Here is a 26,959-nt window from a genome sequence, read left to right as displayed (position 1 = left end):
CTTCCTCAGGAGGCTGAAGAACTTTGACTATTACTGATTTTTGCAGAAGGACCATAGAAAGCATCCTGTCTTGGACGGCAGCTGCTCTGCCCATGGCCGGAAGAAACTGCAGAGAGTTTTGAGCACAGCTCAGCTCATCACAGGAGAAAGCCTCCTCTCCATAGACTACCTACACTTCTCATTGCCTCGGTGAAACAGCCAGCACAATCCGACCCCATCCACAAGGACATACTCTATTCTCCCCTCTCCTGTCGGGCAGAAGACACAAAATCCTGAAAGCACTTGCCACCAGGCTCAGGGACAGCTTCTCTCCCGCTGTTATCAGACTCTTGAATGGACCTTGTACAATAAGATGGATTCTTGACCTCACAATCTACCCCATTATGATATTGTTTACACATACTGCAACTTTTTGGTAGCTTTTGCACTTTGTTTGGCATTGTCACTGGTTTATTATTCTAGCTCAATGTATTGTGTAATGATTTGATCTGTATAAGCAGCATACAAAACAAGCTTTTCACAGGAGTATCTCCGTACATGTGACAACAATAAACCATACCAAAACCAATACCAAAACTAAGACAGGAGGAAATCTGCAGATGCTGGAATTTCAAGCAACACACATAAAAGTTGCTGGTGAATGCAGCAGGCCAGACAGCATCTCTAGGAAGAGGTACAGTTGACGTTTCGGGCCGAGACCCTTCCTCAGGACTAACTGAAAGAAGAGCTAGTAAGAGATTTGAAAGTGGGAGGGGGAGGGGGAGATCCAAAATGATAGGAGAAGACAGGAGGAGGAGGGATGGAGCCAAGAGCTGGACAGGTGATTGGCAAAGGGAATATGAGAGGATCATGGGACAGGAGGTCCGGGAAGAAAGACAAGGGGGGGGGGTGACCCAGAGGATGGGCAAGAACGGGCGCCCTTCAATCCTTAAGTCATGCCCTCTCATACTAGGCTCCCCCATCATGGGAAACAACTTTGCCACATCCACTCTGTCCATGCCTTTCAACATTCGAAATGTTTCTATGAGGTCTCCCCTCATTCTTCTAAACTCCAAGGAATACAGTCCAAGAGCAGACAAACGTTCCTCATATGTTAACCCTCTCATTCCCAGAATCATTCTATTATCTTGGGCTGCGCAGTGTCACAGCTGGTAAAGGCGTTGCCCCCCCCCCCGCCCCTGCGTCCTAACCTCAGGGGTATTGGTATTGGGTTATTATTGTCACATATATACAGTGGAAAAACTTGTCTTGTATCCTCTTTACACAGATCAAATCATTACACAGTGCAGTGAGATAGTACAATAAACATTCAAAGTAAAATTATTATCAAAGTGCATATCAGTCACCATATCCTACCTGAGATCCATTTTCTTGCAGGCATTCCTGTAGAACAAAGAAATACAATGGAATCAACAAAAATGTACATACAAAGACTGACAAGAAAACAGTGTGCAAAAGAAGACAACCTGCGAAGTTGGAAACTAAATAATAATTAATAAATGAGTAAATTAATAACACTGTGAACGTGTTGTAGTTTCTTTGAAAGTGTGTCCATTGGTAGTGTGAGCAGCAGGATATGTCCACACATACACCGATGCCCAAAATCAAAGTAAACGCTGATGCAGGAGAGAACGGGGTTCTGTTCAAAAGGAAAGAGTTAGCGTCATGGCCCAACACCACTTGTACAGTTTATAAATCACCCAGTGCTGGCCAGTGGTGTAGTGGTGTCAGCACTGGACTTCGAGCCAAATGACCCCGGGTTCAAATCCTGCCGGCTCCTTGCACGCTTTCCATCCGTGCTGGGTTGAGCATTGAGCTCGTAATTCGGCCCTCATTAAAACAGTTAAGTGCTACGGATTGACAAAAATGCCGCCCCATGCGCAAGAAGGAACAACAACAACAATAAATTGTCCGATGCAACATCAGATCAGGAGGCCCTGTTCTCAGTTGCCTGGTTTGCATCACTGATTCTTGCAGGGATATCCAACTTGTCTCCAGTTAATTAAAGATGACATTTTCATCTCCAGAGAACAGAGCACAGATTGCTTTTCTCTTCCCTAAGGTCAGCTGTTAATATCATATGCTGCATACGACGGGGGAAAAAACCTGCTGTAATATTTATAAAGCCCACCAGCCGATCTCAATCTTTCCCATCATTACTGAGTGAAGATAAGAGATTATATACACTGGCAAAATGCCAGAGTCAGCATGTTCTAAATATGAAAATCTATCTTTTTAATCTTAAAATGGACAGGGATGTAATTCTGAGGCTTTCTGATGCATTGGTCAGACTGCACTTGGAGTATTGTGAGCAGTTAGGGGCCCTCTAACGAAGAAAAGATGTGCTGACACTGGAGAGGCTACAGAAACTCTGGGGCCTTTTCTTGATAGAGTTTAGAAGAATGAGAGGGGATCTTATGGAAACTTATCAAACACTGAAAGGCCTAGATAGTGTGGATGTGGAGAGGATAGTTCCTGTAGTTGGGGAGTCTACAACCAGACGACATGGACACGGGTAAGACCATAAGATATAGGAGTAGAATTAGGCCATCTGGCCCATCAAGTCTGCTCTGCCATTTCATCATGGCTGATTCAATTTTCTTCATAGCCCCAATCTCCTGCCTTCCCCATATCCCTTCATGGTCTGACCAATCAAGAATCTATCAACCTCTGCCTTGAACATACATAAAGACTTGGCCTTCACAGCTGCCTATGACATAGAATTCCACAGATTCACCACTCTCTGGCTAAAGAAATTCCTCCTCATCTCTGTTCTAAAGGACGTCCCTATATTATGAGGCTCTGTCCTCTGAACTTAGATTCTCCCACCATAGGATACATCCTCTCCACATCCACTCTATCAAGGCCTTTCACCATTCGATAGAATTCAATGAGGTCACCCCTCATTCTTCTGAATTCCAGTGAATGAGGGGTGACCTCATAGAAACCTATCAAGTGGTGAAAGGCCTCGATAAAGTGGATGTGGAGAAGAGGACATTCCTTTAAAACAGAGTTGAGGAGGAATTTCTTTAGCCTGTGTGTGGCGAATCTGTAGATTCACTGCCATAGACACTGTGGAGGCCAAATCTTTGGGTATATTTAAAGCAAAGGTTGATAGGGTCTTTAATAGGGCATTAAAAGTAGAAAAGGCAGGAGAACAGGGTTGAGAGAGATAATAAATCAGCCATGATAGAATGGTGGAGCAGACTTGATGGGCTGAATGGCCTAATTCTGCTCCTATGCTTTATGGTCGTATTGTCCCATGGTATAATTTTATGTTGGATCCCCAGTCCCTTGGCTAATAGTTATTCCATATCAATATTTCTTCAAAAGGAAAGCTCCTTGTTGATATCAGGGCTCAGAATGAGAATCAGCTTAGTCTGCTGTTGTTTGTTAGATCTTGCTATGTACAGTTTGGGGCCTGCATTTCCCACATATCGACCTTATCTACATTGTCTGTCGACACCGCACTTTCTCTGTAATTGTAGCACTTTATCCTGCATTGTCACTGTTTTCCCTTGCACTGCCTCGATGGGCTGATGTAATGAAATGGAGGGTGTGCAGGACAATGGATTTTCATCGTACCTCAGTGCACGTGATAAGAAACTGATTAAATTTACCAACATTTCAACAATAACAACAAACAAAAGATTCTTCATTAGTGTGTCAAAGTAAATTTAATATCAAAGTATGTATATTTCACCAGAAAAATGAAAATAAATTTTATGAAAAACTATACATAAAGACTGGCAAACAATTAATGTGCAAAAGAAGACAAATTTTGCAAATAATAAACAATAGTACTGTGAACTTGATTTGTAGAGTCTTTGAAAGTGAGTCTGTTGGTAGTTGAATCAGTTCAGTGTTGAGGTGAATTAAGTTATTCACACTGTTTCAGTAGCCTAATGGTTGTAGGTAAATAACCAAAAGCAATGCCCACAAAATGTTGGAGGAACTTGGCAGGTCAGCCAGCATCTATGGAAATGAATAAACAATTGATATTTCAGGTCTACAGAGGCATAATTGAGAGTATCCTGACTGGCTGCATCACTGCCTGGTATGGGAACTGTACTTCCCTCAGTCGCAGGATTCTGCAGAGAGTGGTGCGGACAGCCCAGCATATCTGTAGATGTGAACTTTCCACTATTCGGGACTTTTACAAAGACAGGTGCGTAAAAAGGTCCTGAAGGATCATTGGAGACCTGAATCACCCCAACCACAAACTGTTTCAGCTGCTGCCATCTGGGAAACGGTACCGCAGCATAAAAGCCAGGACCAACAGGCTCCAGGACAGCTTCTTCCACCGGGCCATCAGACTGATTAATTCACATTGATACAATTGTATTTCTATGCTATATTGACTGTCCTGTTGTACATACTATTTATTACAAACTACTATAAATTGCACATTGCATATTTAGACGGAGACGTAATGTAAAGATTTTTACTCCTCATGTATGTGAAGGATGTAAGTAATAAAGTCAATTCAATTCAAGGAACAAGAGAAAATCAGCAGATGCTGGAAATCCAAACAAAACACACACAAATGCTGGAGGAACTCAGCAGGCCAGGCAGCATCTATGGAAAAGAGTACACTCGACGTTTCGGCCCGTTGACTGTACTCTTTTCCATAGACGCTGCCTGATCTGCTGAGTTCCTCCAGCATTTTGTCTGTGATATTTCGGGTCGAGCATCTTGTGGTGTGGGACCTAAGGCTTCTGTACCTCCTTCCTGATGTCAGCAGGGAGAAGAGAGCATAGCCTGGATGGTGGGAGTCCTTGATGGTGGATATTGCATCTGTGTTTCATGTAGATGTGCTCAGTGTTGGAGAAGGCTTTACCTGTGATGGACTGTGCCATACCTACCACTCTTCCATTCCATTAGTGATTCTATACTCTGTTGTATTTAAGGAAGTTCTGGAAGGGATGTGAATGGCACTATGGAATTGCAATTCCCTTTCTTCCAACCTCAGCTTGCTGGATAGCAGTTTACTCTTCATGCATTTTAGGAACTCTCACATTTTTTTTTGCCCCTTACAGCCATGAAGTCTGGAGGCACACAGCTGAAACTTATCATGACTTTCCAAAACTACGGACAGGCTCTCTTCAAACCAATGAAGTGAGTACATTTCATTGTTTTCTATTTGTCCACCAAATGTAATGGTCATCAAATGCATATCAAGTTCAAGATTAATTGTCGTTCAACCATACATGAACACCTATGAATATAGCCAAATGAAACAGCATTTCTCTGGGACCAAGGTACAAAACACAGTACCAACAGTCATTCACTGCACAAGGCACACATAGCACGTATAAGACAGTGGTAAAATACAGGCACACAAAAAAAATAGTCCAAGTCCCTGAATCCATGAATGTTGCAGTAGTCTGCAGTGAAACATAATATATGCAACACACATCAAAGTTGCTGGTGAACACAGCAGGCCAGGCAGCATCTCTAGGAAGAGGTACAGTCAACGTTTCGGGCCGAGACCCTTCGTCAGGACTAACTGAAAGAAGAGCTAGTAAGAGATTTGAAAGTGGGGGGGTGAGGGGGAGATCCAGAATGATAAGAGAAGACAGGAGGGGGAGGGATGGAGCCAAGAGCTGGACAGGTGATTGGCAAAAGGGATGTGAGAGGATCATGGGACAGGAGGCCCAGGGAAAAAAGAAAAGCGGGAGGGGGGGAAAACTCAGAGGATGGGCAAGGGGTATAGTGAGAGAGACAGAGGGAGAAAAAGGAGAGAGAGAAAAAGAATGTGTGTGTATAAATAACGGATGGTGTACGAGGGGGAGGTGGGGCATTAGCAGAAGTTTGAGAAGTCAATGTTCATGCCATCAGGTTGGAGGCTACCCAGACGGAATATAAGGTGTTGTTCCTCCAACCTGAGTGTGGCTTCATCTTTACAGTAGAGGAGGCCGTGGATAGACATATCAGAATGGGAATGGGACGTGGAATTAAAATGTGTGGCCACTGGGAAGCATAATATATCTTGTCTTCAGCCGAGCAGCACCAAATCCAACGTGTATGCTGTGCCATACTGCCTCTGGCACTCCAGTGGAGCACCTGACCCTGATGAACCCCCCCCCTCCCCCGACCAGCCAAGCGGCTGCAAACGGGTGACACCACAGTTTGAGACCCAGTCTTTGCCACAACCACGGCCACACAGCTCCCCCCCCCCCCACATCTGCTCCCACCGTTCACCACCAAATCAGTGAATTGAACTTGCAGCATTCCACACTAACAACGTCCAGCAGAGTCCTGCGATCACAAGAAAAGCAACCAAGACAATGACTCACTGTTAGGGGGCACACTAGCTTCACGTTCCAGCTCCGAGTTTCTGACACAGGGGCAGCAGCACGATCTGCACTGAGTCCAGTTCCATCAGTTTCTCCGCCAATAAGCAGCTCATTGATGGGATAGATCTGCAGTAGTTTAAGTTCTCAATCTCAAGCAGGGTCTTGTTATCATAAAAAGTACATTTAAGAAAGATAATAACACCATTGGTTGTCCCCATTGAAGCTGCTGCTTCCAACCGCGTCACCACTGACTCTCTTATCAATAACTGAGCTCCCTTGATGTTACTTCCAATTACTCTTCCATTCAGTTCACCAGCCAATACTCTCGCTTTCCTTGTGTTCCAAGTTGTTTGCACAGTGTTCTTGCAACAAGCCTGCATTTGTATAGTGCCTTGCATCTGGGTGAGAAAATTACAGAGCAATGTAGCTGGCAGGGTTCTGCCTCAGAACTTCAGACACCCGGATTCAATCCTGATCTCTGGGGCTGTCTGTGTGGAGTCTGCATGTTCTCCCTGTGACCATGTGGGTTTCTTCTAAGTGCTCCAGTTCCATTCCACATCCCAAAGACCTGCAAATTGGTCAGTTAATTGGCTGCTTGAATCAATTTTTCTAACTCTCAGCAGCTTTTCTTCCTCCCCTTCCCTCTTCTTTCATTCTCCTCTTGGCCTCCCCTTGTACCTCTCCTCTTTTCCTCACCTGCCTATCACCTCCCGCTGGTGCCTCTCCTCCATCCCTTTCTCCCATGGTCCACACTCCTCTCCTATCAGATTCATTCTTCTTCAGCCCTTTTACCTTCTCCACCTATCTCCTCCCAGCTTCTCTCTTTATCCCACCTCCTCCACCCACCCACCTGTCTTTCCCCTCACTTTTCATCTGCCAGCTTGTACTACTCCCCTCCCACCATCTCATTCTGGCTTCTTCCCGCTTCCCTTCCAGTCCTGATGAAGGGTGTTAGCCTGAAACGTCGACTGTTTATTCGTTTCCTTAGATGCTGCCTGACCTTCTGAGTTCCTCCAGCACTTTGTGTGTTGTTCTGGTCTGTTGTTGTCACTGCTGTTTGTTTCATTGTGTGTTGTGTTGTTGTAGTCATGTTGTAGTCACATTTCCATAATTGCTGCGTGACCTGCCGAGTTCCTTCAGTATTTTGTGTGTGTTTCCATCATCTGCAGGATCTCTTGTGTTTGCCCCTGGTGTGTAAGTGTTGATAACACCTGGGGAGAGAGTTAATGGGAATGAGGGGATGCTGCCAGTTGATGAGGGGAGGCACGGCAGTGCAATCACTTTACAGCGCCAGCGACCATTGATCTGGGTTCGATTCCTACCACTGTCTGTCAGGAGTTTGTACGTTCTCCCCGTGACCACATGGGTTTCCTCCAGGTGCTCTGGTTTCCTCCCACAGTCTGAAGACATACGGTTAAGATTAGTGAGTTGTGAGCATGCTCTGTGACGCCTAAAGCTTGACAACACTTGCAGTCTGCCCCGAGTACAATCCTCGATGATTTGGTTTGACGCAATTGACACATTTCACAATATGTTTCGATGTACGTGTGATTATTAAAGCTCCCTAAGTTCTTTTGATTCTCATCTAAAGAATATTTATTTAGAGGTACAGCATGGAACCACGAACCACACTACCCAACAACCCACCTATTTACCTGTAGCCAAATCACAGGACAATTTACAACGACCTATTAGCCTCCTGACCAGTACATCTTTGAAATGTGGGAAGAAACAGGAGCACCCAGAGGAAACCCATGCAATTACAGGGACAACAAATGGACTCCTTATTTGAACTCTGAACCCCAGTGCTCCAAGCTGAAACAGTGTCACGCTAACTGCTACGCTACTGAGGTGAGACTAAATTAGGATTCGGAGCGTCAAGCAATCTGCGGGATGGGAGGAACACAGTGGGTCGAGCAGCATCTGTGGGGGAGGAGAAAAATTACCCATGGTTCAGGTATTCAGAAGTTTCATGCATGACGCAGGGAGATATCCAGAAGTTTCTTGCTCCAGGTTCCCACATCTGCTGTCTGTTGCCTCTCCTACGTAGGTGTATGGGATTGAGTGAGATCAGGATAAGCCATGATGGAATGGCGGAGCAGACTCGATGGGCTGAATGGCCTAATTCTGCTCCTATATCTTATGGTCTTATAAGCGCTGTTTCCATCAGCAGATGGTCCAAGAACCATTGGGGAAAAGATTTAAAATTTTAAGAAAAAAATACCTGGGGTGGGTGTGAGCAAAATCTTTGACTATGCAGTGAATAATTACTGTCTGCAACTTCTAACCATAGAACATTACAGCACAGAAACAGGCCTTTTGGCCCTTTTTGGCTGTGCCGAACCATTTTTCTGCCCAGTCCCACTGACCTGCACCTGGACCATATCCCTCCATACACCTCCCATCCATGTATCTGTCCAATTTATTCTTAAATGTTAAAAGTGAGCATGCATTTACCACTTCATCTGGCAGCTCATTCCACACTCCCACCACTCTCTGTGTGAAGAAGCACCCTCTAATGTTCCCTTTAAACTTTTCCCCCTTCACCCTTAACCCATGTCCTCTGGTTTTTTTCTCCCCTAGCCTCAGTGGAAAAAGCCTGCTTGCATTCACTCTATCTATACCCATCATAATTTTATATACCTCTATCAAATCTCCCCTCATTCTCCTACGCTCCAGCTAACCTATTCAACCTTTCTCTGTAACTCAGTTTCTCAAGTCCCGGCAACTAACTTTGGTGTGCAAGGCTCCCTGGCCAGAGCAACACACATAAGCCCATCGCCCCTACCGGGCATTGGCTGTTGGCGGCAGCTCACCAGAGTCCTCTGTCCCGGGCCAGTCTTTCAAGTTCACGAGGCTCAGGAGCCTGGAGATGGAGCGTGAGCCCATGATCGACTCCATTTCTTGCCGACTGACCCGTCGAGGAAGATTGAAATCAACGAGGATGAAAGCGGAAGGCAGGTGGTTGTTCAGCATCATCTACCTGCGTGTGTCCAGTTTCTCTCTCTCTCTCTCTCTCTCTCTCTCTCTCTCTCCCTCCCTCTCTCTCCCTCTCTCCCTCTCACTTGCTGATCCTGGAGGAAGGGGTCTGCACGTGACGGTCTCTCTCCTACTTGCCCGCTGTTCCCAGAGGAAGTTCCCTGCACATGAGTGGTCTCTCTCCCTCTCTCTCTCTCTCTCTCTCTCTCTTTCTGAAGCACCTTCAACTACTCCAAAAGACTGAGGTTTGGTAAAATACTGAAAGGCTTTTATTCGCTGTACAATACGACCTCTGCAGTGAGTGTCTGCCCCCGGACTGAGGGGGAGGGGCAAGGTGAACACCTTTATACAGGACTCTGTGGGAGGAGCCACAGGGGCAGTCAGCAGAGGTGTGTGTCCAGACAGGTAACCGAGTTACAACATATATACATGGTTTACCACACTTTTCCTCTCGCTGGATGCTGCTGGAGGATGGTGCCGGAGGTCTGGGTCTTGGGCAAGGTTTAATCGACGCTGTTTGTGGATTGGACTCTGTACTTCACGGAATGACGCGTTTCTGATTTCCAGTCGCTCCTTTTCTTTGTTGCTATTTTGTGCGATTTTGATCGGGCCAGAATGGCTTTACAGCCTGCAGACAATGAACTACATAGCTTTAGATTGCACTGAACCGAATATGCCTGGACTCTGTCGATGACTTTATGGTCTTGTTGTTTTATAATGTGTTTTTTGCTCGTTTTTTTTAGCATTTGCACGATTTGTTTTTTGTGCGCTGGGGGTTTGATGTTTTTCTTTGAACAGGTTTCATGGTTATCTGAGGGAAGACAAGTCTCAGGGTTGTACACTACATACATACTTTGATAATAAATGCACTTTGAATCTTTGAAGGTGTCGCCCATGCCCCAGGCGAAGATCCTCCCTCTACCATGGACGAGGTCTTTGAAGCTTCTATCATTCTGGGCTTTTGCAGGATGGGGTTGCTGGCCCCGTGCAGAGCTGTCAACAAACATTGATCGTGTGGTAAAGGAGGCACACGGCAAGCTTGCGCATTGAGTATAAAAGTTGGCAAGTTATATTGTGCCAGCATGAATGTTTCGTTCAGCATCAGATTAGTTATCACTGACGTCCACTGTATGGCATGAAATTTGTTATTTTGTGGCAGCTGTACAATATAAAAGTACAAAATTACGATAAACTACACAAATAAATAGTGTAAAACAAAAGGAAAAATGTGGTAGTGTTGATAGGCCGTTCAGGAATTTGATGGCAGAGGGGGAGAGGATAGTGTGATCAGTCTGGTCGGGTGTGATGGACTTTTAGGAGATTGTCTATTGGTGGCCAATGCAGATTCCATGTATTGTGGTGTGGTGTGGGGATGAGCTGTCCCTGAATGAGTACGTGTGGATCTTCAGGCTGCTGTGTTCCTCCCTGAAGGTGGTAATGAGAAGAGGGCATGACCTGGTTGTTGAGAGTCCTTTGGGGATTGATACCACTTTCTTGAGGCACCTCTTCTTAAAGATCTCCAGATCACAAAGAGAAGTCTTCGAGAATCTAGAAAATGCTGAAACACTCATCAGGTTAGGCAGCACCAACGTTCCCTCTAATTTTTCCCTACAGCTGCTCTGAGCAGTCTGAAAACCGCACAGCTCTTTAATAAAGTATTATATTAAATAAAATTCCAGCCGGGCGGTCACAAAGGCTACGTGCGCGGGAACATTTCAGTTACTGCGTGGCCGTGTGCCCGCGCAGCTTAGGGGGAACAGTGGAGGTCGAAACGGATTTAACGTTTCAGATGGATGATGCTTCGTCAGGCCACTGGGTGCAGTGGGTCTGTTTCCGTGCTGTGAGTGACTCCGACTGGAAACGTGAGGAGACAGGTGTCTTTAGGATGTGAGGAAGGGTAGAGAAGCTTGTCTATGAGAGGGTGGAGACCGAGGGTCCAGGTGACACAATTGGGGGGGGGAGGGGGAGGGGGAGGAGGGAGAGGGAGGAGAAAAAAGAAAATGAAATGCAGAACACAGCAGTTGCTTGGAGAGAGAACGTAGCAGAACTGACAGCTTCTGTGCTCAGACAAAGAACTGGGCTATTGTTACGTCTCGGTGATCCCTGACACTAGCGGTAAAGGACGGCCATCTGCAAAGGGGTGACCCACTGTCTGCGGACACTTGCTGTGCCCCATTTACAGGCTGAGCTTTGAAATACTGCAGACCCTGCGGTGAGACAGTGAGGGGCTTCACACCGCTTCCGGAGTGGATGTCCTGTGAACTGTAGAGGCACGAATCATAAATACAAGAGATTCTACAAATGCTATAAGCAAGCACAAAATGCTGGAGGAACGCAGCAAGTCAGGCAGCATCTATGAGAGGAGTCAACGGTAGAAGCTTCTAGACTGGAAAGGAAGGGGGAGGGGTCCAGAATAAGGAGGTAGGGGGCGGGGAAAGTGCACAAGCTGGCAGGTGAAGCCAGGTGAGAGGGAAGGTTGGAGGGTGGAGGAGGAGGTGATGTGAGAAGCTGGGAGGTGATAGGTGGAAGAGGTTTAAGGGCTGAAGAAGAAGGAATCTGATAGGTGAGGAGAGCGGACCATGGGGGAAAAGAAAGGAGGAGGGGCCTCAGACGGGCAGGTGAGGTGAAGAGAAGGGGTGGGAGGGGAGTCAGACTGGGAATGGAAAAAGAGGGAAGGGGAAGGGGGGGTGAAATGATCAGAAGTTAGAGAAGGTGATGAATAAATTAATCATTCGTTTGTGAGAAGCATATACATCGTCAGAGTGTATCAGCTAAAGTGACCCAACGCGTAAATTTCCGATGATACAACGTCAGCATATTTGCGCCATGGCGCAGGCCGGTGGTCACTTTAACCTTCGCGTCTTTGTTTTCTTTGCTTCCTCGCTCCCTGCTCCCTGTTTGCTCTCCCTCTCCTGTCTTGGCTCCCGTCCGGCCTTGGCTTATCGACTGCTGGTGGTGCAGATTAGAGAAAGATATCCTACCTGGTACTGGCACTGCGTGGAGGAGCGAAGGGGAGGGAGAGATTGGGGGAGTGCAGAGAGAGGTCCAACACAGAAACAGGCCGTTGGCCCATCGAGTCCGACCTGACCATCAGCCATCCATTTCCATTCATCTTTGGAGCTGTTACACTTTATTCTGCATTGTTATTGTTCTGCCTTGTTGTACCTCAGTGCACCATGCAATGATCTGATCTGGATGAACAATATGCAAGACAAGCTTTTCATTGTATCTCAGTACATGTGACAATAATAAAGCTAACCAAACCAAACCAATCCTACACTGTCCTATTCTCCGCGCATTCTCCCCGACTTTCTCCTAACACTTCACCGACACTTTCCTTTATCCGAAGGAACGTTATTCCGTGATTACAGCAACACATCCTTACAGTATTATAGTGAAAAGGGATCTAGTGCTTTCAAAGGTTTCAAAGGTACATTTAATGTTAGAGAAATGTATACAGTATATATCCTGAAATGCTTTTTCTTTGCAACCATCCATGAAAACAGAGGAGTGCCCCAAAGAATGAATGACAGTTAGATGTTAGAACCCGAAAGTCCCCCCCAGCTCCCCTCCCTCCCATGTGTAAGCGGCAGCAAGCAATGATTCCCCCTCACCCCACCGGCAAAAAAAAATCATCCGCACCCACCACCGAGCACTCAAGCGTGCAGCAAGAACAACAGCAAAGACACAGACTTGCCCTACCCCAAAGACTACTTGTTCACCTGGTAATTCAACACACCACAGGCTCTCTCTCTCTCCCTAATAAGGGAGAAAGAGGTGTCTCTGTTTCACACCGAGAGGGGAGACTTAACAAACAACTCGCTGGTTTATGATGTTAAAAGTCCGTCGCATCGCTTTTTCTGAGTGTGCCCAAAGATCTCAGGTCTCTGGGCACGCAGCCAAAGATCTTCCGGCTCCCACGAAACGCCAGTCTGTCGGGACACTGACCTTCGATCCGCCCATCTCCAGAGCCCAGAGATCCTAGGCTTCCAAAGGTGAGCCAAACTGTTAGGCCGTGCCCTTGGCATGTTGGATAACGGCCAGTTGTGAAACCCCGAGAGCGGGTCCCATTCCCACAAAGAACCGTAGTCAGCGTGTAACTCCAGGTCAGAGTCTTCAAAAGAACCCTGAAAGGGAAAAATAGAGATATTAAAGATGGAAATAGAACTGTTTCCGAAGATGCAAACAAAGGTGTCGCCATTTGGCACCATCTTGACTAGGTTCCACCCTCCAAAACTAAGCTCTGCTCTCTGAATACATTCCAGGCTTACATGACAAATAACCTCTTCACGGGCTTCCAGCCTGGTACAAGTATCGATTATAACCGACATTTCAATGACGAATCTTCATCAGGGATGATGCCCGGGCATGTCTAGTCTGATGGAATTTCTACCCCTGTAGTCTGCCCTTCCTGATTGGTTAGTCCTCATCCAATCAGGTTTCTGCTCTTCCACCTTGTTTACAATCGAATTCTAGTTCTTACTTCGAGCGAGACCTTCGTCTTTGTTAAAATTCTTTTTTTTACGGTGCTCCATGATTCACACTGTTAACAGTTTTCACATTATATGACTCTATCAGAGTCAAATTTATTATCAAAGTACATATCCACTTAGTGGCCACTTTGTTAGGTACACCTGTATGCCTGCAGTGCTAATATCAAATCAGCCAGTCATGTGGTAGTAACTTAATGCAAACACGGTCATGAAGTTCAGTTGTTGTTCAGACCAAACATTAGAATGGGGAAGGAATGTGATCGAAGTGACTTTGACCGTGGAATGATTATTGATGCCAGATATGGGGGGTGGGGTCTGAGGTTCTCAGAAACTGCTGATCTCCTGGGATTTTCACACACAACGGTCACTAGAGTTTACAGAGAATGGTGTGAAAACGAAAATAAAAACATCCAGTGAGCAGCAAAAATATCTTGTTAATGAGAGAGGTCAGAGGAGAACGGCCAGACTGGTTCAGGCTGACAAGGAGGCGACAGTAACTCAAATAACTTCACGTTACAACAGTGGTGTGCAGAAGTCAAGAGCATCTCTGAACGCACATGTCGAAACTTGAAGTGGATGGGATACAGCAGCAGAAGACCATGAACACACACTCAGCAGACATCCCACCCTGCAAAAACTCATTTCAGGCAGGTAGCACCATCAATTTGCGGGAGACTCCCGGAACTTCCAGGAGAGGTGGGATGTCTGCAATAGAGTAGCTCCTGAGCAGCTAGCCAGCTAGTTTAAATAACGTTAGCTCTGCTAATGAATGAATGACACCTGTTAAACTCACCTCAACATGTCTTTTGCAGTCTTAACCCACCATGGGCAATAGAAAAGTCACTGTTGCAAACAGTGCAGCGAGCAACACTGTCATTGTTTTTGACCCCTATTAGGCAGGGATACACTTTAGTGTAGTCTGGGGTGACGTACGTTTTATATTTTCTTTTTTTGAAAAACTCTGCCATGGCGTGCTCTCTCTCTCTCTCTCTCTCTCTCTCTCTCTCTCATGCTCTCGCTCGCTTTCTGTCTCGCTTGCACGCTCTCGCTTGTTTGCTCTCGCGCTCGCGCTCTCTCTCTGGCTCGCGCGCTCTCTCTTGCTTGCACTCGTTCTCTCTCTCGTGGTTGCTCTTGTGCTCTCTCTTGCTTTCTCTCTCTCGTTCTCTCGCTCTCAAAAAAATTGATTTCCGTGATATTGTGTATAATTTGCGGGCATCAGGGAGCCACTATTAATATGCAGGAGACTCCCGGAACTTCCGGGAGAGGTGGGATGTCTGACTCAGTGGCCACTTTATTAGGTACAGGAGGGACCAAATGAAGAGGCTAATACGCACAGTGAAACGAACTGTTTGCATTAACAACCAAAGCACCCGAGGGGTGTGCTGGGGGAAGCCCACGGGTGTCGCCGCACAATCTGGCATCATCGTAGCCTGCCCACAGTGCTCAGCAGAAAAAACATGAGGGATGACCTTCTCACACTCAGAGGGTGTTGTGTATGAGGAATGAGGAAATGCCTGAGGCAGGTACCATAACAACTTTTAAAAGTCAGTAGGGTGAGTACATGGATTGAAAAGTTTCAGACAGTTATGAGCCATATGTGGGCGATTGGGATTAGCGTAGGTGGGCATCTTGGTACTTAACATGTTGTATGACTCTGTATCTCTAGATCCCAAGGGTCTAGGCTTTACAAGGCATTGGTCAGACCACACCTGGAGTACTGTGAGCAATCTTGGGCCTCTCGTGTCCAGAGGAGGTTCAGGAAAATGATCCTGGAAATGAAAAGGTTAACATACAGTACTGTGCAAGGGTCCTCAGCACGTATGTATAGTTAGGATGCCGAAGACTTTTGCACAGTGTTGTAATAATTGTATGTATTGCACTGTATTCCTGCTGCCGCAGTAAAAAATCAAATTTCATGATATGTGTGAGTGATGATAAACCTGATTCTGATATGGGTCTCTGTTGTGGAAGGGGGTAGGGAGAGGGGAATCATGGTTGGGAAAAGGGGAGGAAGAAGGAAGTGCCCAGAGAGTCAGTCTGTAATGATCAATAAACCAATTGTTTGGAATCAATTGACCTAGTCTAGTGTCTCAGGGCTGGGTGTGTCTGCACCCACATCACCCCCACCCCTGGCACTCCTACCCTGGCACCCATCCCACCCACGTTCCGCACTCGCAATTCAGAATATCTGTTCCTCCCGCCTGATTTACAAACTCTCTCTCCTATCTACTTTACTGTGCACACGTCTTAGCTACCCTAGGTAATTATATCTCCACAGTACTGTATGAGGAACATCTGATGGCTCTAGGTGTGCACTTGCTAGAGTTTAGAAGAATGGAGGTGTGGATTTCATTGAAACCTATTGAATATTGGAAGGCCTAGACAGTGTGGATGTGCAGAGGATGTTTCCTATAGTGGGAGAGTCTAGTACCAGGGGGCACGACCTCAGAGTAGAAGGACGTTCCTTTGGTGATGAGGAATTCCTGTAGCTGGGGGATAGTGAATCTGTGGAATTCTTTGCCACAGGTGGCTGTGGAAGCCAATTCATTAAGTATATTTCAAACGGAGCTTGACAGACTGTTGATTAAGTCGGGACATCAAAGATTACGGGGAGAAAGCAGGAGAGTGGGGTTGAGAGGGATAATAAATCAGCTCTGATAGAATGGTGGAGCAGACTTGGTGGGCCGAATGGCCTAATTCTGCTCCTGCCTTATGGTCTTATGATATTGACAGTGCACAGAGTGGAGATAGCAGAGGACAGTTGTGATGAATAAATTCTTCTCGTGCTTCCAAACAGGTACAGATATCGACCTTAACCGACATTTCAATGATGAACTCTGACATCCTCATCAGGGCTAATGCCTGGGCATATCTAATCTGGAAGTATTCGTCCCCCCCATCATCCACCCCTCTTGATTGGTGAGTCCTCATTCAATCAGGTTTCCGCTCTCCAACCTTGTTTACAGTTGAATTCCGGTTCTTACTTAGAGCGAGACCTTCGTCTTTGTTACAGTCCTTTTCCTCTGGTTTTATTTCAATGGCTTCCTTCACCAGTCAGTCCCAAAAAGCCACTGGTGCGGCACACTAGTTTTGTTCTGGCGAAATCAGTCCTACAGCCATTGCAAATACAATATTCTGCTACTGCTGATTTCTTCGGGTAACCCAAACGGATACATCTCCTGGGCTCCTTGATGTGGGTTTAAATCTTGCGTCCCGTCCACGCTGCTCCACGTTCACGGGGAATCTTGTAAATGTCAGCTGACCTGAGGACCAGGTCATCTTGGACCCACATAAGCTGTGATCTGAGCTTCCTTACTGACTTGTGGATGGCATTCATCCAGTACCTCTTCAGGATCCTAACCAATCAGGAGGGATGGACTGCGGAGTACAAATACAACCGGGCTAGCCATACCCAGGCATCAGCCCTGATTAAAGTGGCACAGTTTGTCATTGAAATGTCAGTTAAAATTGATACCTGTCCCTGGCTAGAAGCACGAGAAGAGTTTATTCGTCATATTTGCTAGGAAAGCACTGTATCCTTTTTGACAATAATGATGTCACCTTCTCGCCAGGCAACCAATGGGAAGAGATACTGGAGCGGTTTCCTATCCCCTGCCCAAACTCTGCCCCTCTGAAAGTGCAGCCGGTGAACAGTGCGATGCTGGAATTATATCACAGGCCCTCAGTGTAACGCCAGTGTGTTACTGCGAAGTAGAAATCTCGGAGAGAAAAGATTGCATTGTAAGCAAAGTGCCCTAGGGTTGGGGTGGCACCAAGCCAAAACATCTCAAATAGCACCTCAAAAGATTAACTCTAAGATGCTTGAACTAGCATTTGACAGTATTCAAGCTGACTTTTAGTGGTATAGAATTGCAGCTGTGCCGAAGGCTGTTCAGCCCATTGAGCCTATGCCATCCCCTTGTGAATCATATCCTCTTCCGTAACCCGATTATCCCGTTTTCTTTGGAAGGCTGCAGATGAAGTTGCAAGTGAACTGTAGTCTCCTATCTGGTATGGTGATGCCACTGCACAGGATCTGCAAAAGCTGCCGAGAGTTATACCCTCAGCCAACTGGGCACAACTGAGTTTATCTTCAACGGGCGGTGCCTCAAGAGGGCAGCCTCCATCATTATGAACCTTCACGGTCCAGAACTTGCCCTCCTTAATACCCATCCGGCTTGCCGCCTTCCTGAGGCAAGGCCTTTTGAAGATGTCCTCGATGGTGGTGGAGATGGCTAAGTCGACAACTCACTGCAAGCTCTTTCGATCCTGTGTATTGGACACTCCTTAAAAGGTGCTGATACAGCAAGTAGGAATACTCTGCACGCTACATGTGTAGAAATTTGCTAGAGTATTTGGTGACTTATCACATCTCCTTAAATCATGCTGATTCACTGCCCTCCAGCTCTTCCAGTAGCTTGGCGCCATTCTTTGGAATGACAACTTGACCCGTTGTTCAAGGCCCTAACAAGAAGGATGTGATGGCGTGAGTAAGGGTGCAGAGATCTTCAAGAAAGTTGCTTGGGTTGGAGAATAATAATGACGAGGAGATATTATCTAGGGTGGAGTTGTTTTCTATGAATGAATGAAGCTGATGAGTGATTTGTAAAACTTGGAGAGGCTTAGACAAGGTTCACAGACCTAATTTATCACCTAGTTTTCAGTAGGAGAGACTCGAACAAGGAGAAAAAGTTATAAGGCAAGGTGCTAGTGTTGTCTTCTTCTGTACAATTGCAATGCTGCACAATCAGAATAGCCTCCTTCCAAAGGCCTTAAAGTACCAGTGGATATTACATTGTTTGATAAAGTGCCACCGAAAAGATTTGCCTTGTCAGTTTCCATATCAAATCTCTTACATGGCATCCCACTGTGAACTGGCAGTCCTGAGTCCTTAAAGGCATTCAATCTATTTGATTATTACAGGGAGGTTATAAGTGCACAGTTTTTCTTTGAAGACTGGTTTTCTTTTGAAATAATTATGTAAAAATAGGCTCTTCTCACTGGGGAAGGAGGTACACTTGGGCCCCCAGCACCAGGTTCAGTAACTGCTATTACCCTACAACCATCAGGTCCTGAACCAGTGTGATAACGTCACTCACGGCAGTACTAAACTGATTCCACAATCTACAATCTCACTTTCAAGGACTCTGTTGAGAAAGGACTGGGCTCACCCACCAATGGTTGGGGCCTGATTTGAAAAGGAACCAGACCACGCACTAGTTGGAAGAGCCTTGATCAGCAAGACCGCAGACCGAGAGATGGGAAACAGGGTGATCCTAGGAGGCAAGTCTTAGGCTGCCATGAACAGGATTGGCTGAATGCCCTTCCGCACCATAAATTTCTATGGTGTTCCCCTAGCATCATCACCTTGTTCTGATGGAGGGGCTTGCGAGCTCCTGAGATCCCAAGAGTGATGAGGACTGGAGTTTAGCCATCTGGCACTTAAGTTCCTGGAATGGGTCACCCATGGTGAGAAGGTCAAGGGGGAAGTTCCAGACAAAGATCGATCCAAGCAAGACCTCAACGGTGGGGCTGGTGGAAGATGATGACACATCACAACAGCAGTGAAGGAGGAGGAAGGCTGCATTAAGGAAGGGGCCCCAGTTATCTTGCACTCCAAGCCTCTGGATCCTGACCCCGATCTGTCAAGGACAATCCGCCTGCGCATCAGTCTCCCCACGTTAAACAGAGTCACACACAGGCATGGTCCCTTAAGGGGAATCCCATCATACTCAACTTAAATCAGTGGTCCCCAACTCTGGGCTGCGGACCGATACATTGCCGCGAAGAATGCAGCGGTACAGCGGTAGCCGGGACGCACCCAGCACATCTTTAAGAAAAAAGCTGAAATAAACAAGCTAATTAGGTGCCACCCAGCACGTAAATGTCGGCCCAGATCAGGGGTGATACAATCAGCAATCGCCTCTGATCTAGGCCGACATTTACGTGCCGGGCGGCACCTAATTAATTAGCTTGTTTATTTCGGCTTTTTTCTTAAAGATGTGCTGGGTGCATTCCGGCTACCGCTGCACCACTGCTTCTTCGCGGCAATGTATCGATCCATGGCCCGGAGGTTGAGGACCACGGATTTAAATGATCGCACTAGTTCAGGTTTAATGCCATTAAACCGCATACATATATACAGCCAAATGAAACAATGTTCCTCTGGACCAAGGTGAACAACACAATACATATAACTCTCACACAACTCTTAAAATAATATTACCACAAATAACTTAGCAAATAATGAAATGTATTCCAGAAGATTTACATTAGCATAAGGTGAATTTACATCATTATCATCATTATGCACCATGTCATATGACATCATCATTATGTGCCAAGTCGTAGGCGATCGTGGTCTTTGTCCATGATTGTCCTCGGCAAATTTTTCTTCAGAAGTGGTTTGCCAATGTCGCCTTCTGGGCAGTGTCTTTACAAGACACATGACCCCAGCCATTATCAATACTCCAGAGGTTGTCTGCATGGCAGCAGTGGTTGCATAACCAAAACTGATGATATGAACCAGCTGCTCATACAACCATCCACCACCTGATCCCATGGCTTCACATGACCACAACTCGGGGGCTAAGCATTTGCTACACCTTGCCCAAGGATGACCTACAGACTAGTGGAGGGAAGGAGCACCTTACACCTCCTTTGGTAGCGACTTATCTCTACCCCACCACCATTTACAACACTAGTTAAAAAGTAAACAGTATAACATTACTGTGCTTCATATCAGTTAGACCTCAATGGTGGTAGGGACAGATACAATAGGTGTTTGAGAGTCTCTTAGACAGATACAGTATATGAATATGCAGAGAATGCAAGGTGGATCATGTGCAGACAGAATGAATCAGGGTAATTAGACATCATTATCTTAATGAGTTTGGCACAACTTCTTAGGCAGAAGCGTCTGTTTGTTTCATGATCTTTTTGTTTACTGATTAATAATGCAAGTAGCACTTCAGGACATGAGTACCCACTGGCAAACTGGTGGATTGGTTTACTATCGCTGAGAAGTGATTCGATGGAGGTGTATAAGATGATTAGAGGCATAGATTAAGTGGATGGCCAGAGACTTTTTTCGCCAGGACGAAAATGGTGAATGCTGGTGAGGGGGGGCATAATTTTAAAGTGATTGGTGGAAAATATAGCAAGGATGTCAGAGATATTTTTTTACATACAGAGTGGTGGGTGCATGGTAGAGGCAGGTTTTGCAAGACCATGCGAGACCATGGATCTGCGCCTGGAAAGTCTTCACTCTCCAGGGCGCAGGCCTGGGCAAGGTTGTATGGAAGACCGGCAGTTGCCCATGCTGCAAGTCTCCCCTCTCCACAACACCAATGTTGTCCAAGGGAAGGGCATTAGGACCCATACAGCTTATCACTGGTGTCGTCGCAGAGCAATGTGTGATTAAGTGCCTTGCTCAAGGACACAACACGTTCCCTCAGCTGGGGCTGGAACTCATGACCTTCAGGTCGCTAGTCCAATGCCTTAACCACTTGGCCATGTGCCCACTAGAGGCAGATACATTAGGGACATTTAAGAGACACTTAGATAGGCACATGGATAGTCAAGTTAAGTTTATTGTCATTTAACTTCATACATGTCTACCGCCAGACAAGGCAACGTTTCTCTGGACTAGGGTGTAAAGCACAGAAGTACACATAACACACAGTAACTTGGGAAGGTAAGAATAAAGTCTACAAATGAATTATGCATAAATAAACAAAGGATAGTGCATAAATTACATATTATAGGGTACAGAACAAATTAGCAGTGACACTTTGAATCACTTTGAATGGATGATGGAAAGATGGAGAGCTCTGTGGGAGAGATGGGTTAGACTGATCTTGGAATAGGTTTAAAAAGTTGGCACAACATTGGGCCCTTAGGGCTGCTGTGTTCTAAGTTTTGTGTTCTGTCGTCACATGCACTGACTTGCTGTGAAAAGCGTCGTTTGGCATGTCATACAAACAAATCATTTCATCACATCAGTACATACAAGGTGGTGCAAGGAAAATCAGAGCAGAGTGCAGAATAAAGTGTTACAGTTCCAGAGAAAATGCAGTGCTGGCAGACACTGGTCACAACGGGTAAATTGTGAAGTCAACAGCCCATCTTATTGTACTAGGGACTGTTCACTCGTCTTATATCAGTGGGGTAGAAACTGTTCTTGGGTCTGGTGTCGTGGGCTCATCTACAAGGAGTGGTGCTACGAGAAGGAAGCATCCACCCTCAAGGACCCCCACCATCCTGACTATGTTCTCGTCTCGTTGCTGTCGTTGAGCAGGAGGTACAGGAACCTTAGGTCCCACACCACCGGGTCCAGAAACTGTTACTACCCCTCAACCATCAGGCTCCTGAACCAGCATTGATAACCACTCACCTAAACTCTGAACTGATTCTATTACCCATGGACTCACTTTCAAGGACCCTACAACTGGTGTTCTCAATGTTAATGATTCTTTTTATTTGCAAAAGATGTCTTCTTTTCTGTGATCCAGAACGAGGGGTCACAGTTTGAGGATAAAGGAGAAGCCTTTTAGGACCGAGATGAGGAAAAACTTCTTCACACAGAGAGTGGTGAATCTGTGGAATTCTCTGCCACAGGAAACAGTTGAGGCCAGTTCATTGGCTATATTTCAGAGGGAGTTAGATATGGCCCTTGTGGCTAAAGGGATCAGGGGGTATGGAGAGAAGGCAGGTACAGGGTTCTGAGTTGGATGATCAGCCATGATCATACTGAATGGCGGTGCAGGCTCGAAGGGCCGAATGGCCTACTCCTGCACCTATTTTCTATGTTTCTATGTTTCCACTTTGGTAGTTGGTCAGACTTTATTTCTGTGTAACTTATTTAATAAATTCTATTGTTTTTCTTTATTTTCCTGTAAATGCCTGCAATAAATTGATTCTCAAGGTAGTACACGGTGACATATTCGTACTTCGATAATAAATTTACTCCAGCTTTGGTGGTCCGTGCTTTCAGATTTTTGAATCCCCTGGCTCATGATTGTACAGGGTAATGTTCACGGGTGCAGATGAGAGGCAGGTTTTCAGACGCCCAGGGTCAGGTGAATCAGGCAAGTTGTTAATACTCCAGGAACAGCAGTGAGGCCCAGATAGTCAGCCATACACTCCGTGTCCCGAACCTAATCCTCACGGTAAAAATGGCCCCCGAAAGAGTCATCACATTAAGCAATTTAGTAGGTGTTGTTAAGTAACTGAGTTATTGGTCTGTAGTGGTCTCTCTTTGTGCCTGTGCTGGCATAATATAACTTCAGCCTGTATATGGAGCAAGGTTCCTTTCTGTAAATGAACAGCTAGTCTGAGCCAAAATATGGAGCCAGGATACACGGCCAGAAGCTGGAGCTGGATTCCTTTCTCTGAATGTGCAGCCAGTCTGAGCCAAAATGTGGAGCCAGGATACACGGCCAGAAGCTGGAGCTGGATTCCTTTCTCTGAATGTGCAGCCAGTCTGAGCCAAAATGTGAAGCCAGGATACAAGACCAGAATGTGGAGCCGGGTTTCTTTCTGTAAGTGAGCAGCCAGTTTGTAGCCAAAATGTGGAGCCAGGTTGCAGGAACTGTATTTGGAGCCAGATTCCATTCCATAGATCTGCAGCTAATCTGAACCAAAACCTGGAGCCAGAGCAGAGGGCCTGAATCTAGAACTGGGTTCCTTTTTGAAAAATGTGCAATATTCAAAAGTTCAAAGTAAATTTATTATCGAAGTTACATATATGTCACCATACACAACTCCAAGATTCATTTTCTTGCGGGCATACTCAATAAATCTAATAACCATAATAGAATCAATGAACGACTGCAGCAACTGGGCATACAACAACAGACATCCCACCTCTCCCGGAAGTTCCGGGAGTCCCCCGCATATTAATAGCGGCACCCTGATGCCCACAAATTATATACAATATCACGGAAATCAATTTTTTTGAGAGCGAGCGAGAGAACGAGAGAGAAAGCAAGCGAGAACGAGGGAGAGAGAGAGAACGAGAGCGTGCCATGGCAGAGTGTTCCAGAAAAAGAAAATATAAAATGTACGTCACCCCAGACTACACTAAAGTGTACCCCTGCCTAATAGGGGTCAAAATAATGACAGTGTTGCTCACTGCACTGTTTGCAACAGTGACTTTTCTATTGCCCATGGTGGGTTAGGACGTAAAAGACATGTTGAGGTGAGTTTAACAGGTGTCATTCGTTCACTAGCATAGCTAACGTTATTTAAACTAGCTGGCTAGCTGCTAAGGAGCTACTCTATTGCAGACATCCCACCTCTCCTGGAAGTTCTGGGAGTCTCCCGCAAATTGAGGTGCTACCTCCCTGAAATGAGTTTTTGCAGGGTGGGATGTCTGCAACAAGTGTGCAAAAGACAACAAGCTGTGCAAATACAAAATGTAACAAGTAATAATAAATGAATAAATTAGCAATAAATATCGAGAACATGGGATGAAGGATCCTTGAAATCCATAGTTTGTGGAAACAGTTCACTGTTGGGGTGAGTGAAGTTGAGTGAATTTATCCCCTCTGGTTCAAGAGCCTGTTGGTTGAGCATTAATAACTGTTCCTGAACCTGGTGGTGTGAGTCCTGAGGCTCCCGTACCTCCTTCCTGATGGCAGCAACGAGAAGAGAGCATGACCAGGTGGTGGGAGTCGCTCTTGATGGATACCGTTTTCCTGTGACAGCACTCCATGTAGATGTGCTCAGTTATGGGGAGGGCTTTCCCTGTGCCAGACTGGGCCATATACACTCCTTTTTGTAGGATTTTCCATTCGGGGCATTGGTGTTTCCATACTAGGCTATAATGCAGCCAGTCTGAACTAAATCTGGAGCCAGCGAGCTGGGTCTGATCCTGGTTCTGCTGTTCTAGGACAGTAGCAGTATTTTTAGTTCTGCGTTCTGCTATAAAGCATTCGATCTTTTTTTCTCCCCTCCCAGATGATCCAAGACATGTGGGTTGGGGAAGCTGTGCACAAATTGCTAAACTTACAGTGGCTGAGCTGAATGTTTATGTCTTCCTTTTGAGCAAAACCATGCGCATCTTTAAATGAAAAATGCCAGTAGTGTATCCACAGGAGACCATTAAACCCAGATGTCTAGTCCCAATTTCCATAAGACTATAAGATATAGGGTCAGAATTAAGCCATTGAAATGCTCCACAACTGAACCATGACATTTTTTTTGCCCCCATTCTCCTGCCCTCTCACTGTAACCCTTAATACTTTTATCACCCAATAATCTATTAATTTCTGCATTAAATACACTCCTCAGCAGTCTGTGGCAGTGAATTCCACAGATTCGCCACCTTCTAGGTAAAGGAATTCCTCCTCATCTCAATTCTAGAGGGACATCCCTTCATTCTGAGGCTGTGCCGTCAGATCCTAGACTCTCCGACTAATGGAAACATCTTCTCCACGTCTGCACTATCCAGGCCCTTCAGCATCCATGAGGTTTCCATGAAATTCCCCATTATTCTTCTGAATATCAGGTACAGGCCCAGAGCCAATAAACACTCCTCATTCATCAAGCTTTGCATTCCTGGGCTCATTCTTGTGAACCTCCTCTGAATAATTTCCAGAGCCAGCACATCTTTCCTTAGGTACAGGACCCAAAACTGCTCACAGTATTCCAAATGTGGTCTGACCAGCATCTTATAAAGCCTCAGCAGTACACCCTTGCTTTCTACAGCAGAGTAACAGGCCCTGTGCCCATTTAGTCCATGTCAACCTCACCTTCTGCCTAATCCCATCAACGTGTGTTCATTGATCCCATCAATGTACCTGTCCAAGCTTCTCTTACGTTCTAGTCCTCTCAAAATGGCTACTGCCATTGTTTTTGCTTTCCTTACTGTTGATTCTAGCTGCAAGTTCATCGTAAGTGAATCTTGAAGTAGGTCTCTTTGCCCCTCTGATTTCTGAACTGTAGGGATGGTCAGTGCCTCCTATGGAGTGGGGGGGGGGCTGGTGTTGAAGAGAGGGTAATCAGAGTAATTTCCCCATTTAGCCTACATCTGTATTCTTCCAGCCAAAGTGCTTAATACCACACTTGGTGGCTCAGCCATAGTTTCTTCATAGGCTGTGTAGGGGCCAAGTTAGGCCATTCAGCCCTTCAAGTCTGCTTTAATCATTCTATAATGGCTGACTTATTTTTCCCCTCAACCCCATTCTCCTCATAATCTTTGATACCCAACTAATCAAGCACCTATCAAGCTCCGCTTTAAATAAAATGATGAGGGGTGTAGATAGGGGAAATGCAAGCAGGCTTTTACCATTGAGGTTGGGTGGGACTACAACCAGAGGTCATGGGTTAAGGGTGAAAGGTGAGAAGTTTTTACGGGGGACATGAGGGGAAACTTCTTCGTCTCGGAGGGTGGGGAGAGTGTGGAACGAGCTTCCAGCACAAGTGGTGCACGCAAGCTCGATTTCAATGAAGTGAAGTTTGGTTTGGTACATGGATGGCAGGGGCATGGAGGGCTATGGTCCTGGTGCCAGTTGATGAGAGTAGGGGGTTTAAATGAAGTTGGCATGAACTAGATGGGCTGAATGTCCTGTTTCTGAACTGTACTTCTCTATGGCTCTAAATATACCCAGTGAATTGGCCTTCACAGCCGTATGTGGTAATGATTCCACAGATTCACCACCCTCTGGCTAAAGAAACAGCTCCTCATCTCTGTTCTAAAGGGACGTCCTTCTATTCTGAGGCTGTGCCCTCTGGTTTCAGACTCTCCCACTATTGGAGCTGGTGTCGGAAATAACGCACGATTTATTATAAAGCTGGTGTGTGACAGCAGACGAGTCAAAACTGCTCCACCTGAGCTTGAATTTGGTAGAGCTCTTATGTTCTCAGTTGACACAATTATCAGTGAGACTACATTTTGATAACATAAGGTAGCTACAGAAAGACTTAATTAAGTAACAAACTAGGTCATGATTACAGAAAAAAAATGATTATTCACAGGTCTACTGCAAATCCAATTTTCTGTTACAACAATGGTGCACGCTGTAACACAATTATTGAATTTCCTGGAACATGGGTGTCCTGATGTAAGTGCCACTGGACAATCATCAGTGAGGCAGGTTTAATAGAGGTATCTCAATGAGGGGAGATTTGATAGAGGTATCTCAATGAGCAGAAATTTGATAGAGTTATACAAAATTATGGGAG

The 26,959-nt window shown here is 45.8% G+C and overlaps 1 protein-coding gene across 1 annotated transcript in view; it reads left to right on the top strand.

Annotated features, from left to right (window-relative positions):
• The window catches only part of LOC134352133 (extracellular serine/threonine protein kinase FAM20C-like), a 120,626-nt gene that overhangs the window by 35,748 nt on the left and 57,919 nt on the right, over positions 1 to 26,959 (top strand). The window contains exon 3 of the mRNA XM_063059360.1: positions 5,040 to 5,118. Coding sequence (XP_062915430.1) covers positions 5,040 to 5,118 — 79 coding nt within the window. The remainder of the gene's footprint in view (positions 1 to 5,039; positions 5,119 to 26,959) is intronic.

Source organism: Mobula hypostoma, chromosome 9 (genome assembly GCF_963921235.1).
Source record: "Mobula hypostoma chromosome 9, sMobHyp1.1, whole genome shotgun sequence".
In the NCBI taxonomy this organism is placed as follows: Eukaryota; Metazoa; Chordata; class Chondrichthyes; order Myliobatiformes; family Myliobatidae; genus Mobula; species Mobula hypostoma.
Note: the sequence above shows the minus strand (reverse complement) of the source record. Positions and strands in the feature narration are given on the sequence as shown.